The 19,413-nt window shown below is 35.4% G+C and overlaps 1 protein-coding gene across 1 annotated transcript in view; it reads right to left on the reverse strand.

The window, feature by feature from the left end:
- Nucleotides 1–19,413, reverse strand: part of LOC121315950 (alpha-mannosidase 2-like) — a 126,717-nt gene that overhangs the window by 19,277 nt on the left and 88,027 nt on the right. The window contains exons 12-19 of the mRNA XM_041250580.1: nt 15,635–15,749; nt 15,016–15,083; nt 14,381–14,546; nt 12,896–13,129; nt 12,451–12,573; nt 11,148–11,262; nt 5,749–5,882; nt 1,563–1,704 (exon numbers count right to left, since the gene is read on the reverse strand). Coding sequence (XP_041106514.1) covers nt 1,563–1,704; nt 5,749–5,882; nt 11,148–11,262; nt 12,451–12,573; nt 12,896–13,129; nt 14,381–14,546; nt 15,016–15,083; nt 15,635–15,749 — 1,097 coding nt within the window. The remainder of the gene's footprint in view (nt 1–1,562; nt 1,705–5,748; nt 5,883–11,147; nt 11,263–12,450; nt 12,574–12,895; nt 13,130–14,380; nt 14,547–15,015; nt 15,084–15,634; nt 15,750–19,413) is intronic.

The raw sequence follows: 19,413 nt of genomic DNA on the forward strand, positions 1-19,413 counted from the left end.
TTGCAATGGGTTAGGATTACAAGAGGTTATATCTACAATAGGGCTGAAACAAAGGGTGCATTTTGATCTTTGAAGGTTTGGAACATATTACCAAAGGAAGGTTCGAACCTTTGATGGTACTAACTTGCATAATTTATTGGTGACATTGCCATAGCTACTTGTTTATATTTGATTGAAAATCCTGTTATTTTACAGGTAATCCATATGAGTGTAATACAACATTCACATGTAGTTTTAAAAATACATTATACAGAACAGTCATCATGTTTTTACAATTTAAATACAAATAAAAATACACGTTGTTTATGTACCGTAATTGATGCTGCTTGCAGTATATACATTTTGTGAAAAGTCCAAGGGGGGTGAATAATTTTGAGAGCCACTGTATCAAGTGTTCTGATGCTCTTCATTCAGTAACCCCTTGGAGTGCAGTGTGAGTAGGGTGAGTAGGGTGGAATGGGAACAGGACCTGAAAATAACTCTAGATCATCACATTTAAGAAAATATTACATTCCGGATGCACTCTAATCTAATGTTTAACCAAATAACAAAGAAAATTCAAAATAATCCACAGACTGCATATCACGCCACAGAAATTGCATAAATTAAAAATCACCAAAAGCCATAGATATGTACCAAATGCAAAAAGACAGCTGGGACATCTGAACATTTCATCAGGGCCTGGTTCTCACAGAACAAGCTTTTGGGATCAAATATGCAGAGAACTTACAGCTATATGTAGTTTACCATTTGAAAATAACCCCCTTGTGCTTATCTTTAGAGCTCGTATGAATGTACACTGTGAGATGGATAAACTTGTAAGGGCTCTTCTTGCAATTGCTAAAAAGTGTATCCCAACAAACTGGATTTTGCACAGACCACCTACGATTCTGCAATGGTATAAGGCTATTTACAGTGTACTCCCAATGGAAAGGTTAGGTAATATTGAGGAAAAAAAAATTAGGACAAAGCCATAGGATTTGGGATCCTTTCGTTAAATACAGGACCCGCTCTCTCAGATCTAATATTGAAGGGATGCACGTCATGTCTGAGCAGAAAGCATTTCTTTTATTTCCCATTTGTATCACTTTGTTTGTAATGATACTGACAGCGGGCACTCTGTAATTTATGTATACAACATTGTAAATGTGTACACATGTAAGCAAAATACAATAAACAAACTACAATAAAAACATGATCCTATTTTAACAAGATGTAATGCATTAGTTGTTTAGTTTACTCTGTATAAGATACATTGAGGGGGCTCATTATTAAGCACACTTTGACATTGACATTCAACACATTCTAGGGTTTTGTCCCACTTCAATAAGTGCTGGCAAAACAGTAATGGACTGCTAGACATTAATAATTCCACTTATAGAATCTGATTCTAACCTAAAGAAATTAGAAAAAAAAAAAACAATTAATATATTGCAATATTACCTTTTACAAAAATTGTCCTCCTTAGGTTGTGATCAAGACAAAAACTATGTAAACAAATACAAAAATTGCAAAGCATGTTACACAAATATACACCTGAAGATTCAGATGTGTATGCTCACCTGGGTTCAAACTTGCAGTCCCCAGCGACTGGGCAGAATGAAGTGTCATCCGAACATTTTCATCCTGAATATATGTCATCGTGGTCATGGGATAGAAGTTCGCTTGAAGAGGTAATGTGCTTAAAGTTCTCCTGGGCTGAATCTGCAAAAATAAAATGAACCCAGTCAGGATTAATACACTTGTTTTTCATCATTCATTCATGGAATTTTTTTGCTTTTATATCCCTTAACAATGTGTGAGAGTATCTGGTAACTAAGAATTAGATAGACACCAGAAGTGCCATTTTCTCCAAAAAGTTAGGATATTTTCAGCCGATTATAATGACAATATTGAACATTTCGACTGCATTTAATCTTTTGAGGTCTAGCTTTTTGTGCAGCATGCCTACTTAATTTCCTTATAAAATGGCCACACCCTGAAAGAAACACCTTCCTTCAAGACAAGCAGCTTACATTGCCCTGAAATAGTCTTTTTGACATCTTGTCTGCGTCAACTCTGTATTGAGATCCACAGATGTGTATTAATAAAGACCATGTCAGTCGTGTGACTGTAGCACTGCAGTAACTCAGCATCATAAAAAATAGCATTATCACACTCCAGGGAGACAGGTTTACATCACTGGTTCATTTACATTTCAATCCAGTTAAAAGAGAAGCTACGTTTAAAGCACTTGGCAAAAGAACACAGCAGGGGTGCACTTAAGACCATTAAGTCATCCAGATCATTACATAGCAGACATATGGACGTTGGTGGAGAAACAATGTTTTTTTTTTTTTTTTTTTTTTATGTGATCTGTTATATACAATACCACATTCTCCCAACTTCAGGGCTCAAGGAGCAAGATAATTCCCTGACACTGCAATATTTTGTTGTGCCATGTTAGGAAAACATATTTATGCTGATTGCAGATGTGTACATTACATTTTCCATATCTGTCAATATTCAGAATATGTAAAAACACAAACAGTCGTGCTCCACACTAATGCTGGCATGTAGTAAATTGTAATTACATTTCTTTGATGTGCAATGGAGTAGAAACAAAAAAAGAGGTTGAGTTAAATGTACTAATTGTTTAAAGCACTCCTCTAACCAAAACAGCCTTACAATAAGTATGCTTTTAATTGTGGTTGACTTGAAAGCGGACGTATTTAATTGGAACTTTTCAACAACACTGGCAGTATAATGGAACGATGTTAGCTGTTACTTTAGTTTTAAACAATGAGACACTGCTAATTTTCTAAATACTTTCCTGAAGGAACTCCCTCCACTATGAGGATGGAATTGGCACATAAACAAATATTCTGTGTAATGATGTAAAAACAAAAAATGCTGACATATAAGGCTCTTCGTGGGCTAGCTCCGACTTATCTGTCAGATCTGTTATCTTTTTACACTCCCACTCGCAACCTCCGCTCTGCTGATCTCAGACTGCTGTGTCCCGTCTGCTCGCCTGCGCTCTATGGGCGACAGGGCCTTCTGTTGCTCTGCCCCCAAATTATGGAACTCTATTCCACTAGAGATTAGGGACTCAGCTTCTTTGAGTGTTTTTAAAGTACATTTTTTAGAAAGGCATTTTTTATGATTTTTATGATTGTTTTATTTCCTTGTTTTTCTTTTATGCATAATGTTTATTTATTGCAGTACTACTAATTGTGAAGCACTCTGAGATGACTCCTTTTAAAGGTGCTATACAAAATAAAGTTTATTATTATTATTATTATAAAAATGTTAGACCCTGTGTGTGTGTGTGTGCGTGTCATCTAGCAAATAATGTTAAAGGGAGGCACTGTAGAACACAAGACATTCTACAAGTAGAGCTGGTAATAACGGGTCTTGCAACTTTCTATACTTCCATGTTTCAAATATGGAAGCTACTGTACATAAATAAAGTTATCAACTTGGAAACCAAATGCGTTTTTTCCAGGGATAATCTCAGCACAACTGTAATATGTGCAGATGAGCTCCAGCCCCCCATGCTGAGTCCTGGAGCATGTAACTGCATTGTAAGAATCTTAGTTTTTTTTAATATATCCACTGCAAGCTTTACATCACAAGCTGTTTCATAGAAACATTGAGAAAACCAGAGTTTCATAATAAAAAAAATAAATAACAAAAAAGATTAAAAAAAAAAAAAAAAAAAAAATCCTCTAAAATATCAAAGTGATCATTGCGAACAGGGACCAAAGTAACCAGAGCACACTGGGTGTTTCAAGTGCTTTCACATTGAAAGCCACACCCTTGAACTACATTGTACAAAATCCACAGACATGCTCTAGAGACCTTTCATAAAGACCTATATGTGGCTAAAACGTAAAATGTTGGCAGGATGTAAACAATGAAACAGAAAATGAATTAAAAAGAGCTAAAACGACACGTGACTAAAGAGAACGCTGTATTTTTACACTCCTACCTCTATTTGCTCTTTAAATTAACAATTTATTGTTGAATTAAGCTGTTAAAAACACACACTTTCTATAAAAGTAGTTATGCTTACCCAAAATATAGTGTAAACTGGTTATCAATAATGTAATACAACACTCACTGCCACCCCATTACTGAATACAGACCTCTCTAACATACACATAAAAGCCCTTGAAGGCAGCTTAAAATGGCTTCTTTAACTGTCTGTTGTTTTGCTCAGTGAACAGCTGTTATTGTAGCCTCTTTAAATTGGGAATATAAGCAGTTTTGTCTCCACTCCCAGGCACGGACTAAAATCAAGACATTTCCACATCCTATAGTATAGTTAACATCACATGCCCAGTAGTTCCATGCACCTATACAGAAACTCCCATTGTAAAATATATAATACTGACGAAAAACAATGTTGTGAAAACTGGCTTTGTGACAACAGCACTGTCTTTCATGCGCACTTTCTACAGATCAATCTCTATTGTGTTGCAGTGTTATATACAACATACACTTTGATTATTCCCACAGTTTTACTACAGACGCTGCTGTAGCTTTTCTTGCTAAGTGACTCCTGTGATCATTAAGCTGGCCTGGGGAGTAACAGATTGCATTTCAAGTCTGCTGCAGTTCTTTTAACTGGCCGCAATCATGTACTGCTGCAATGCAAGCTCACTGTATATATCGCAAGCAGCATCAACTGCGTGCACCTAAACAACGTGTATTTTTATTTGTATTTAAATTATAAAAACATGATAACTGTTCTATATAATGTATTTTTAAAAGTACATGTGAATGTTGTATTACATGTGTATGGATTACCTGTAAAAATAACAGGATTTTCAATCAAATATAAACAAATAGCTATGGTGACGTTACCAATAAATTATGCAAGTTAATACCATCAAAGGTTCGCACCTTCCTTTGGTAACGTGTTCCGAACCTTCGAAGATCAAACTGCACCCTTCGTTAGGACCCTATTGTAGATATAACCTTTTGTAATCCTAACTCGTTGCATTGTATTTCAACTGTATTTTAGTAATATAATTTGCACTTACTGTAAACTATACTGTATTTAAATATTAATCTTGCACTGTAACCCTGTACTGCCCAGTAACACCTGCAAGACACCTTGAATAATAATAATAATAATAATAATAATAATAATAATAATAATAATAATAATAATAATAATTAAAAAGTGTTGTTAGTCAGAATACAATAATAAGATTCTACTGTTGCTGGCAGCTTAAGTGGACCCCAAGCCCGCTGTCTTTTTTCTGCCTCCCCATTCTTTTTGCCCACCAGCCGCCACTGGTGCAAATATGGTATACATATATTAGTTCAAATACAGGTTATAAATAAATCAAACTAGCTAACTCAGGTTTTCTTAAGTACTCCACCCGGAGACATTTAAAAAGCTTAGACTCAGCTTCACTGCTGCTCTGGCTTTCCCGAAGGTACAACCTGCCTACATCCCTTCTACACACTGAGGACCTGCCAGACTGTCAGCACAAAATGCAGATGATTTCAATTACTGTAAACAGCACACAGCTCTCGGAACAAACAGAAATTCATACTGCAAATGAAACAAACAACAGTTCCACATGATGAAAAAGATTTCAGGCAAAAAATGAACCTACTCAACTCCTGTATAATACTGCAAACTAGAAAATATGATATGTTACTAAGTTATTATATGTTACTAAGTTAATAAGCAATATCCACAAAGTTATCTGTGCTTTAAGTCTAAAACAAAAAACAAGAGATCCACACCTGGAAGCCGTTAAGGTCTGTGTAGAATCGGTCTTTGCTGTTGATGTCTGATGTTATCCTCATTACAATTTCACAGTTGAGCTCCCCCCTGATGTCCACCGTGTTGGAGATCTCCACAGACTGTCCGTCCACTCCTGAAACAGAACAGCAGGGCTGTGTGTTAAAGACTTCGCAAGCACATTTTTGTTTGAAATCTACTGCCTATGAACTGGAAATATACACGTATGTCGGGGCTGGCTTTTGTGTTCCAACTTTATTTCCTGTGAAATACTGTAAACGCACCAGTCAGTCTAGAAACTTTGCTAGACTTGATTTTTTGTAAGCGATTTACCGTAAAAAGCATTTGTACTTATACAATCTAAAATATATAATATCGTCACTAAAAAATAATGCTAGTTATTTCACGTTTCTGCCATTTCAGATTGGTATTTTTATTACATAAGAAAATGAAAAGCTGTTTGTATGTCTTTTTTTAATGATCTTCATAATTAAGGCACTAGAACAACATATTTTTATTTTTTCATGCTTTGGTCACAATTGTGCTTCATTTTTTTGAAGATCTTGCCACGATTTATGTAGCGCCTAAATGCCTTAATTATTATTAACTCACAAATTGTGTTTTGGTGGGATCACTAAAAATAACACAGAGGAATCTCCCCTAAGCCTGGTTAATAATAACTTACAGAGGAGATCAACTATGACTAGATCATTGATCAGTGAAATCAAACATGCAGAAACATAAGATTTATAAATAGTTACTGTACATAAATAGCTTTCAGCTGAAGTCTTTTATGTTTGTTTATCACTAAGACCAAAACAAGACCACAATTTCTCTTTTAACTGTAGAAGGGCTTTTTAATCAAATGTGTATCTGAAGGATAACTGTCATTCTAGCAGTGTAGCATAAAAAAAAAAAAAAAATTAGTTATTTGAATGTCCAAATGTTTGCTGAGCGTGCACTCCATTGTTTAAATGTTGTTTTTGAAGGGAGTTTTTTCCCCCATGCATTCCACCTTGACAACTCATTACACTCTAGCAAAGAGGCTACTTATTTATTTTTTTCAGCTAAATCCATTAGACATAGATCTCAGACAGCACAGCAGTAGGGGAAAAAGTCATTAGCTCTTGGTCGAAGATGTTTTTTCCTAAGGGACACAGGCAGCTATATTGCTGGATTCTACTTCACAGTAATTTATTTGCACATATTTGTCCATTAAGAAAACCGAAACATAATTCACTGCACAACAGACAAGACCGCTATAAACTTGTGCTTACCTAATACTCACAATAACTCAAAATATATGTAGACATGTATGTATAAAAACTATAAACAGCACTGCAACTGAACTGATTAACCTGAAAGTGGAAATATTGGTTCAACATTACAGTTTGAACTTTTAAAAAAGTAATAAAAACGGTTAATATTTATTTATTTATAGCAGCACAGATTCGTTTTATTATCACACAGAGCACATAAATCTAAAAACTATTAGCAATGTAAGTGGTAGGCTTTAAATATTTTAATATAGACTTTTATATCATCTCATCTGTAAATAATGTTTATTGCAATCCAATTGTCACCAAAGTTAACAGGAAAGGCTGTATATGTTATTTACTTAGGCTAATTAATAATGATTGATTTGGCTTGAAAATGTTTTAGGTCAGATCAAGCTGTGCATGAAGCCTGGAGTCTCACTCTCATCATGATCTGATGCTTTTGGAGTGCCATTAGTATTGTGACTGAAGCCTGATCACCACATGAACACTTGGAGTCTGGATTATACTGAAGGTTTTTTGTATATTAAACACATGCTTTGTATGCAGCATGAAATTCAGATGACCTTACTTGGTGTCAAGATGCGGGTAACTTGCAGTTACATCTTGGCAAACCACCTGATCCTTAAAAACAACCCCAATTTTCTAAAAAATGTTAAGGTTTGTGACTTCTAAAGGATGTCAGATTCTATTATGTTTGTGGAAAATCTCTAGCTAAAAACTTTTTATTCCAAATTGATACTTATTAGCACATTTTTTAATATCACTTCTACAAGAAATAAATACAATTTAACTATAACCACTTATTTATTTCTCGGTCTGGCAACCTAATCTGGTGTATCTCAAATGGTTTGATTATTATCATGCCGAAACCAAAAAAAGTCACTTGGTTACATTAGGCAGCCATATAAAAGTGAATATTTCAAAAACAGTGCAAATTTCAAATATAAAGACATTGATTTAATAATGTGTCAAAATTGATGGAAGGAACAGCTACTAACAACTGTAGGAATGTTTCCCAGCATTGTTCACCAGTATCAGTATTATAAACTTCCTGCCTGTTAATGTATTCTTTCTCTATGCCCCTGGTGCAGTTTGGGTAAAAGGTTTTCCCTGTACTTGTTACTATATTAATGGGCTTTAGGAGTAATTGGGTAATTATGTGATCTACATGTCTTTGTCATAACTGTATATTAATTGTATTCCTGGTCTGCGCACTTCACCAATTGTTTGACCTATTAACCTTAGAGGTGCTGTCAGACATGACATAAAAAAAATAATAAAAACATCACATGGAAATGACATCATAAAAATCATATTGGACTACCTAGATTAAATGGAAAAATGCTAAAAACCTTTTCCCATTAATTAAAAAACTGAAACGGATTTCTGGTTAATGGAAGTCTAACAAAAATACTGAATATATCAGATATATCAGAAAAGTGCATCAAAATGGTTCTCAGCAAATCAATGTATGATGGGAGAACGTACTGTTAAAAAGTAATGACCCTAAACCTCTGATATAGAGCACCCTGGGGTTATTAAAGCACTTCATCCAATTTCAAGAAACATGTGTTTCTCTTTTAAGTAAATCTTAGTTAATTTTAAAATGCAAGTACCCAATTACATCTATTCTTCTAAAAGCATTTAGAATATAAAAGCAAAAGCATTAAATACAAATCAGAAATTAGACATGATCTATCTATCTATAAATCACAGAATCCTTTTTAAACTATATACACTTTTTCTCAAAAGAGCCAACTTCCCAACGTTTCGGTATGTTTAATATAACTTTGTCAAGGGAAAGTGTCTCTGAAAACAAGGAGGAACTTATAGGCTCGTGATGCCATGTTTACTACACTCTTTCTATTTAAATATAATAGCGTGCTTGTGATATCATTTACTACATAGTTAGTGATGTAACAACCTACTATTCCATTATATTTAAACTTCCAGGCATCATGACAGTCAGTCTATTTACCCATTTATTTTCATTTATTCTTCCACATTGTACATTATCTCATTTAGTTTCTTCTAAAACTACAAATTTTAGGTAATTTGTGTATTGTTTATTTTTTGTAAAAGTGTTGAACTAAAAAAAAAGTGTTGAACTAATTTAATAATAGATAGATAGATAGATAGATAGATAGATAGATAGATAGATAGATAGATAGACAGACAGATAGATAGATACACACACAGTCAACTGCGGTAAACTCGACTGATGGACAATTCGACAGACAGTCTTAGTCCCAGATTTTTTCCATACAAAATATATGTATCCTTGCTCTTATTTTTTTTTATTCAACAACATGCTTTGCTCATAACTAGACATTTACTACTGGTACCGAAGCGATAAAAACTATTAAAGACTAGTGGATAACTCGACACTGTCAGTTCATGTGACTGATCCACTTGACACTCTTGTTTCACATGACTGATCTCTGACAGTGCAGCTGATTACAGATGAGTATCAGTTCACAATGAGTGAGAAGTGAAAAATGAGTTCCTATTTGTAACGGGGTGACAAGTCCGAGCCACAAGTCCACCTCGCACGTCAGGAATACAGAGACACTCGGAGCTTTCCTTCTTTTGTTTTTACGGTACAAGCATTCATTTTCTTTTAAGTAATATTAAGCAATCCTCTCCATTTTTCACCTTACACAGACAGACAGCCTTTTAAAGAGCTAGCCATGCCCACATTAACAGCCTTATTTAAACAATTTAGTACCGTTACTTTTATGAAAAAAAAAACTTTAATACTTACATATATAAATCACATATAAAACAAAGTAATTTGTTTCCTTTTCATACTGTGCACTCGCACACAGTATTTTTAACAATGCATAATAGTAGCTACAAACATGCAAGTGTTTCATTTATTTTCTCGACGTTAGTATTTAACGTCTATATAGTTACTGTTATTATGCAGTATACCGTTATAATATAAAACACAGTGGCTAAGCTGCACACAGAATTAGACTAACACGGCTTCATACTGCAACAATAAAAACACCACCCCCAGAGTCAGTTAAACATTGCACCGCGACTCATTGTAAACGACTCATCGTGCCCCAGTGAGGGTGCGCCGTTACACTGTTCAAATGGCTTTAAAGCTCAGGTTATTCAGGATAAAAAGCTTGTCAACAGAACTTTCAAAGCATGTATTTTGCATGCGAAACAATCGACAATGCTTGATTTCCACATGAAACTGTAAATTATTGTTTTTGCTCACCGAGTTAATTCTGTATAATGTACATTTGTTAACTTTTGCTATTTAAGCTGTCAAATTAGACAGTACAAGCCAATAACAAAATATAGTCAACATTTTGTTTGGGTTGTTTTCGTAAAAATAACACTGTAGTTATTTTATACATTTTTATTTAAATCAAACTATACGAGTTGTGCCGAGTTTGCACATTACTGATTGATTAATTCACTGCAGTTATTTCAATCGTTTTCATAAGGGCATTTAACTAAAAATAAACTTGTAAATACTATAATACTGTAAATGTGTGAGTTCTGTTACTTATACCCATGTTAATGCCATGGCTCGTGAGCACCTGTGATTAACTCAACAGCTTGGATAAATAGACACTGAATGGCATCTCTGTGGGGTGTCAAATTAACTGAGGTTTACTGTGTTTGTGTGTGTGTGTGTGTATATATATATATATATCAATATAGTTTCCAGATTTGTTGCAACATAAAATTATTTCCGTTTTGGAGGCATAGTTACACAGTCCGTGTTTTTAATTGAGACAAAAGAGTTGACTTCATTGCGGAGGTGGCATCCTGTGCATGCAGACCGGGATGTTGACAGTGAGTGTGTTTATATTAACTTTTTATATTTTTTTATTTGGGATCCAAGGGCCAGGTTCGTTATAGCTGAAGGTTTGTTATAATGAAGGCCATTATAGCGAGGGTGTACTGTATATATATTCTCAAGTGCAAAAATGAAAAACAGGAAATTGTGGTGGTATTTTTGTTAAGGTAAACAAGGGATGTGATCCAAGATTGCATACAGTACAAGTTATGAAAATTAAGGACACAGCGCCCATTATACTACAAAAATTATGCAAGTTTTAATTTAATGCATACAGTTGTAACAGCATTCGCCTTACCTTGCACATTATAGAGGCGTAGCGAATGTGTGAAATGGCGGTAAGTGCTTGTGACTTCAGAAAAAACTGGTCCAGTGGTCACTCTTATTATAGGGGGCTCAGAAGTAACATATGGCTGTAAGGAAAACAGGATTGGAATTACACTGTGTAAAAGCACTCATAAAATGAAGAGGTGAGCTCCTAGCTCCTATTATGCTAAGCATGTAGACTTTATAGAGATTCAGTCACTGGTCCTTTGACTTGTACTAGTACATTAGTTACCAATTACTTTATACGACCTAAGTTAATTACCTAGTTCTATTAAAAAATAAACACCACAGAAAGGCAGAAAAAATGGGCAGTTACAGATGTGGACTGGGTAAGAGCCAGCAACCAAGCAAACACCTTAACCACTGTACCAAAACATTGTTTTACCCACTTTTTTTTTTAAATAAGCATTGTCTCACTCATTAGGGTTAGTAGTACCCTAACAGGCAGTTCATCACACAACACTGAACCACATAACACTATGTTACACACAAAAACTCAGAATATAGTCTTATTAGGAAAACTCAGCAGATGCTGTTGAGATGTTTGTTTATTTAAAGTTATACATTTTAGTTCTACTAAAGCTCTACACACAATATGTTTTACTTCAGGTGCCTGTACCCGTGTTCTTATTTGTTTTTAGCTCAAGATGAATATACATTAAAGGTAAAAACAAAACAGCAGTATTAAAACATGAAGATACATATTAAAATGGAATACAAAAAGAAACCTTTGAAAACTGAAGACGAGAAGTTTATTTATTCTGACTCACTGGTCACTGGCCTAAAAACTGCATCTGATTTCACTTAAAAGCTTTAGAGCTTTACAGGAACCACTTCCAGCAATTCAACGAAATGTCACCATTTCCAGCTGGGTCGTGATGACTCACTTGCTCATTCAAACAAGTCCAGATAATGCATGGCGCATTAACAATTTGGCAGCTTCTTTCATTCAAACTTCTTAATAAAGTTGAGTACATACAAATAAAATGTATGTATAACCGCTGCACTGTAGTATGCCAGTATTTCACATGCAGCTAATCTTTCTTAAGTACCTAAGTGACCACAGAACAATATTTGATGCAAACATATTTTTGGCACTGTTGATGCTTCCAATGGTGAATAACGTGTTAGCATGCGATGAAAAATCTCTGCTTTTATTTGTTTAACTATCCAGCTTGTTCTGTACTTCATAACCCTCCCAATCCCCAAACCCAGGTACAACATGTGTTATTTTCTATGAGGTATAATGCATTTGATCTATTTTTTCACTATACCTTAGCTTGCCCATCAGGAAGGAAAAGATATGCGCCGCTCTTATCTCTGTTGCTGGTTGTTCCATACCACATAAACTCCACCTTCACATGTTGTTCTTTACTATCATCCTTAAGCTTCACTTTCTAAAATAAACAAAAAAAAACCTAACTTGAACTCTTGGGGTAAGCACTGATAGTCCCCTTTACTAGCAATGCTTCTTCATTCAGATACATGTCTTTTTAACAGTCTCTACCCGTACAGTTTAGAGTTGAAAACAAAAGTCATTGCATATAGAAAACACAATCACAACATTTACCCACTGGATGGCACTACGTGCAAATTAAGTTAAAATCCAATTTAAATTAAAAAAAAAAAAAAAACATGCATTATTATACTTATACTTATAAATTATTATTATTATTAAAATTGCACAAAATGATGCAAGGCCAGTACTAATTTACTTACCTCCAACAAGCCGGTTGATCCAGAACACCAAAGTTGAAGGTGTGTGTTTTCAATTTTGAAGTTAATAGGGTTGTTTTGTGAAACATCCAGTTTGAACGGTTCACTTGTACCGAGTACCAGGCGTCCCCCTTTTTTGTATAGATTGTAGTCTGCTAGGTGCGTGTTCATGTCTGTCCCCTCAGTGAGCTGGTATACTCCTAGGCCCAGTGCAGACAGCTGGGCCACAAAGGAGACCTTTGTGGAACAAAACAGAAAACTTGCATGGGAAATAAATCTCAAATGTGTGCTCTAACTATAACTGCATGTATGTGAATTATACAGTCTAATAACGCACCTCCATCTTTTTCTTAATCCAATACAATTGGCTTTATTGGACAACAACAAGAAGTCAGCAGGTTGGGAACCAAAATACACAACTGTGATGGCTGTCCTAATTTGGGTAGCACAGAAGCTGACAGCCTTTGACCCAGCTAACTTCAGGCTTTGTATTGGGATCACCAGCAGTTTATACTTCTGGGATCTTAAGAAGTGGCAAACTCATGGAGACAGCAGGTCCCTTTTAATTATACAAGCATTTCATGTGCTTTCTTGATCTTCTTAAAATAACATAAGTGGCTACTGTTGTCTAATCGATACTGTATCTAAGGGCAACTCTTTTCCCACATCTCAGCCACAATTAAATAATGCTATTTTAATGTGCAATACTTTTGGAAAAATCACATTACAGCCTGTTTTAACATTTTTATGGATATTTAAACTGATACATTATTGTGCAAAAACATCCACTGCTTGCAGTTGTGGATGTAATTAAACACTTTGAGAAGCAAAACAAGACAACTGTAGCATGAAACGTAATAATCCACACCAACAAGATGTGGAGAATGTAAATAGACTGAAATTAGCAATTGGAATCAGGACTGTGAGAACATATTGTTGTCAGTAACATACTTATTCTCTGCAATGGCTGTCAATAATAATAATAATAATAATAATAATAATAATAATAATAATAATAATAATAAAAACATAATAATTGGAGCTCTCAATCACCTGTGCCAACAGTTCTCTAGATACATGTAAAAGTAAGTGTATGAACAGTATCGATAGTATATACATATGGGGACTGCCGCTATATCCTCCACAGGGCATAACTGATTAACTTTGGGGCGTGTTCTCAAAGCTCTTTGCTACAAATTATCATCAGCATGATTTTTTTTTTTTTCTGAAAGGACAAATGTAACCAATAGTTACCAAACCAGAAATAAGCAATTTGGATATTCAATTTAGGGACTTGTACAGTTAGTAGTCTTATATTACTAATTTCAGAATTGATCTAGTTTCTCAAAGACCCTTGGAATCCAATGAAAAACAACTTCCTAGTCCAGTTCAGAACATGAAGCTTGAATTGAACTTTGTTTAACATTCTAAATGACATAGCTGCAACTGCTTGTCAATTTTAAACACTATCACAGGATCATACTATACCTGAAAGGCTTCTTTGGATACTTTGATCGTTTCCTCCCAGACAGCACTGACCTGTACCTTCACAGGCTGTCCCAAAGCTGTCAGGACTTTTACTCTTGGGGTATTCACATACACAGTAATAACAGCAGACCGGTCTTGTTCTGTGGGGTTATAAATCACGAGTGACCTGCAATAACATTATTTTGAAGTTAGTACACTTACAGACACACACATAAAGTAAAAATAACTAATATTTTACCATTTGTTGATTTAAAAAGCACAACATTGAGTGACCTCTGAACTTGAATATATTTTACACAACTTTTCTAATGGCTATGTACTTAGTTCTCTGTAAATGTACTTAATTCAGAATAACACACTCTTTGTAGTCAGATCCAGTTTTTGACCCAGCTTTTCATCCAGATTTCTAATGGGTGTTTAAGGACAAGATACGGAAAAGTTACTGTATTGCATCGCCATGAATAACCACTTTAAAGAAAGCTTAAGGTTGGGAATTGACAGATACGTATAGCTGTATTTGTACATACCTTTTAACTCCTCTACAATGATCTATTTCTAACAGCTCCAGTCTGACCAGTTTTGTTAAATGTTTATTTGCATTTGCTGTAAAAAGGGAGGGAAAAGAGAAAATGTACCTGGGCTGTGTACCGAGTTTCAGGATAGTCTTGTGGGGCAGAGCATCCTGAGAGGGCTGCACGTCATCCTATGTGGAAAATAATACAAGAGATCATTACATCTCATTATAGAACAGTACTATATAATATTACTAACAGCAGGATTGTAATATTATTATTATTTAATAATACTAGCAGAGGACTAAGGGTTTTTAATGCACATTTATATGCCTAATAAAATGAAAGTTTGTTTCTGAATATTGGGAACAAATCTTGAAATACTGTAAGGAAATTGTTGTAAAAATACAGCTATACCTTGTCTTATATTTTAATTATTATTTGAAATATTTTAAAATATGTTTAGTAATATATTACACATACGTGCATCCGCCATTTTACATCATACCATGTTCATACTCTGATGCCCATAGGCATTAAAATATATAAACATAAAAAACTGTTGATGCTACAGGAATACAATAAAAAAACAAAATCATAATCTGGGTTTATAATAGCAATACATGAGTGAATCTATCTCCATATTGTGTCATCAACTGACAGAATTCATATTTTGCTTGTTTTTTTTTTTCCAAAGGGGAAGAAAAATAAGATTTACACACTCAGTAAATTGCCATCTTACCATCTGAAGGAAGAGGTTTGAAGGGTTGTGTTTGTAGTCATCCTTGTCCTTCAGAATCAGAAAATGAGCAGAGTCAATTATCACCCGCTTCAAATTCATTATAGAATGAAAGAGCCTGCAAAAACACAGACCAAAACAATTAGCCAGGAACAAATATAACGTCTGAATTAGCCCCACGCTGTCCTTTGGTGTCCACACATTAATGAAGACAGCAGGTATTGGATGAAAGAAATTAAAAGTAATATTCCCAGGCAGTCGGCAAGTACAACAAAGGAAATAGATTAATGCCCACTGTACACAATCCTCTCAAAAATTATATTTTTTTCTTTTGCATTTCTGAGCCCTATTCCCCAAATGTTCAGGATGTTTTAAGGCACTTCTTATTTTTTTTTTGCCCCAAAGCATGCTTATAAACATTCTCTATGCTTTGAAAAATTAGAGCAAACATATAAACTATTTCTAAAACAGTTGATAAAGGTGTCATTTATTGGCCCTATTCCCAAAATGAAATGATTTAGTGTAGCACTGTATTTGCAATCCTAAATTAGTTCAGGTGTAACCACTCACCTTCAAAATCACACACCAAGTTAAGTGGCCTCCACCTGTGTTAAATTGTAGTGATTCACATGATTTCAGGATAAATTCAGCAGTTCCTGTAGGTTCTTTTCTGGGTAGTTGTGACAGAAATACAATGAGTTCTGGTTATAAATCTCCCTCTCGACCTGTGAGGGTGCTAAATAGTGAAAGGAAAAGTATCTGGACGGGCTGGCCTGACAGTTCGTTTCCAAGGTCGGGAAGTTGGTCAGCCTGGATGGAAGCGAGACTCTTGCATGAACGTATTGACCCGGAAGGTAAACGAGGTAGCAGCTGCAAGCTATAGACGCAGCTGAAATCGTTTACCAAGGGATCATGCGGGGTAGCATAAAAGGGGCCAGAGAAACGCTAATCTTTTCCTTCGCCTGGGGTTTGCGCTTTAAACCTGGAAGGACTGAGAGCTGCAGTAGAAACTGCTGAGGAATATTCGTGAGTGTTTGTTTGTTTTGAGTGTCAGTAATTGTCTTGTTTATTGTATCACTAGAAGGCTAAACATGTTCTGGAGCTGTCGCTTTTGGGCGAGCACAAGCCGGAACTGCACTGCGTGAACTGTCACGAAATAACCTGTTATCATCCACCACGAGCACTACTACACGCACCCAGGACTGGTGACCGTGTTCTAGTATTGTGGGGCAGATAACGTTTATTGTTTTGGACTGTAAACCCGTTTATTTGGCTCCGCGCATTAAACATTGTTGTGTATTGCCAGAGCATTTTTTTTTTTTGTTGGTAACCAGACCCGGATTACAATTAAAACCACTTTCCTACCGGATTACAATGGTTTGCGATTCCTTTTGCACCGCATCACCTCTACACCTGTTCACAATCACAGGTCAAGTTGCACAGTACTGCATTTCAAAGCAAAGACTCAATCATGAGCACCAAGACTCTTTCAAAAGAACTCCGTGACAAAGTTGCTGAAAGGCACAGATCAGGTGATGGGTATAAAAAAATATCAAAGGCCTTGAATATCCCTTGGAGAACGGTCAAGACGATTATTAAGAAGTATAAGGTGTATGTCACCACCACGACCCTGCCTAGATCAGGCTGTCCCTCCAAACTGGATGACAGAGCAAGAAGGAGACTGATCAGAGAGGCTACCAAGAGGCCAATGGTACTTTGCAAGAGCTGTAGGCTTTTATGGCCAAGACTGGTCAAAGTGACAACAATATCCCAAGCACTCCACAAAACGGGCCTGTATGGTAGGGTGGCAAGAAGGAAGCCATTACTCAAGAAAGCCAACCTTGAATCCCATTTGAAGTATGCAAAAAAACACTCAGGAGATTCGGTAGCCATGTGGCAAAAAGTTTTGTGGTCTGACGAAACTAAAATGGAACTTTTTGGGCTAAATGCAAAATGTTATGTTTGGCGCAAACCCAACACAGCGCATCACCCAAAGAACACCATCCCTACTGTGAAGCATGGTGGTGGCAGCATCATGTTATGGGGATGTTTCTTATCGGCAGAGACTGGGACACTTGTCAGGATAGAAGGGAAAATGAATGGAGCAAAGTAGAGAGAAGTCCTTGAGGAAAACCTGCTGCCTCTCAGCAAGAAAGCTGAAACTGGGATGGAAGTTCACCTTTCAGCATAACAATGACCCAAAGCACACAGCCAAAGCTACACTGGAGTGACTAAGGAACAAAAAGGTAAATGTCCTTGAGTGGCCCAGTTAGAGCCCCGACCTAAATCCAATCGAAAACGCTCCCCAAGGAACTTGACAGAGCTTGAACAGTTCTGTAAAGAAGTATGGTCAAATATTGCCAAATCTAGGTGTGCAAAGTTAGTAGAGACCTATCCCAACAGACTCACAGTTGTAATTGCTGCCAAAGGTGCTTCCACCAAGTATTAACTCAGGGGGATGGAGACTATCTTTCAGTTTTGTATTTTTAATATATCATTTTTTTTTTCTCAATAAAATCTTTTTTCCCCCTTAACAGTGTGGTGTATGGTGTGAAGATAAGTGGTACAAAATCCTCATTTAAATACATGAAAATGTGAGGCACTGACACAACAAAATGTGAAAAAAGTTCAAGGGGGTGTAGACTTTCTATAGGCACTGTATATATATATATATATATATATATATATATATATATATATATATATATATATATATATATATATATATAATATATCAGTATGGTGACTGTCATATACACCTGATCTATGATATAGCGATCTTCTATAGCATACACTACCACTGCACAGATTACCTGTTTGCATGACTAGAGGACATTCTTCTATGTAGCATTTTACCACTGAATGAAGCTGAATCACTTTTCAGCTCGGCCTTTTATTTACACTTGTTTTAAGGTTGTTGTTTTTTTTTTCTCTTAACACCTGTACCCCTACAACTACTCTCAGGTGCTAATTCTGCTTCACCCTCGCTGTCAAGTTCAATTGCCCCTGCGTTTTCTTCGACCGAATTACAAGTTTCGGTTGCGACCAATGCAGGAAGAAAATAGGTTCTTGTCAACTGCTTCTGTATCATTTTTGTTCAAAATTGAACACACAATTCAGTTATACCACTGAATGTATTTTAGTCATGAGTACTTGCTCACTGAAAATAAAGCTTTAAAAAGGACACAGGTTAAATGCAAAGCTATAAAAAAACATGCATGTGATTTCATTTAGTATTTAAATAACTGTTTTCTATTTTTGCTATTTTGCTACCGATACCTAACGTATTATGAATCTGTATTATAACTATAAATGAATGACAATAATGTACAAATGTAATACTTATATGGGTATACCTTAGGTGAAATATGTCGTTTTTCCTAAGGTCATTTAAAGGGCATGTATGTTAAAATAATTTACCCACAAACTCACATGCTTTATTCTTTACAGTCATTCTGGGTATAAGGTTTTTTTGTTGAAGCCCAGGCACAGTTTCATCAAATCAATATGCAAACATTATTAATGTTCATACAAATTTCCATAAAATATATTACAAATTGCCGATTTATATAAGTAATGTCCATTTTAAAAAATCAATCGCATTTGTCGATTTCAGCGAGCAATAAAATAAGCCCTACCATTATTATATATAAAGATAATTGTGCTTTACAATGTGTACTGGCGTTTACTGCTTAATCTTGGGCCAAAATATAAAACAAATTTAAAACTTTATTTAGCTTCTAGTGTTGTTATGGCCTCTATAGTTTGCCATTTGGTTGTTT

This window comes from Polyodon spathula, chromosome 1, assembly GCF_017654505.1.
Source record: "Polyodon spathula isolate WHYD16114869_AA chromosome 1, ASM1765450v1, whole genome shotgun sequence".
Classification (NCBI taxonomy): domain Eukaryota; kingdom Metazoa; phylum Chordata; class Actinopteri; order Acipenseriformes; family Polyodontidae; genus Polyodon; species Polyodon spathula.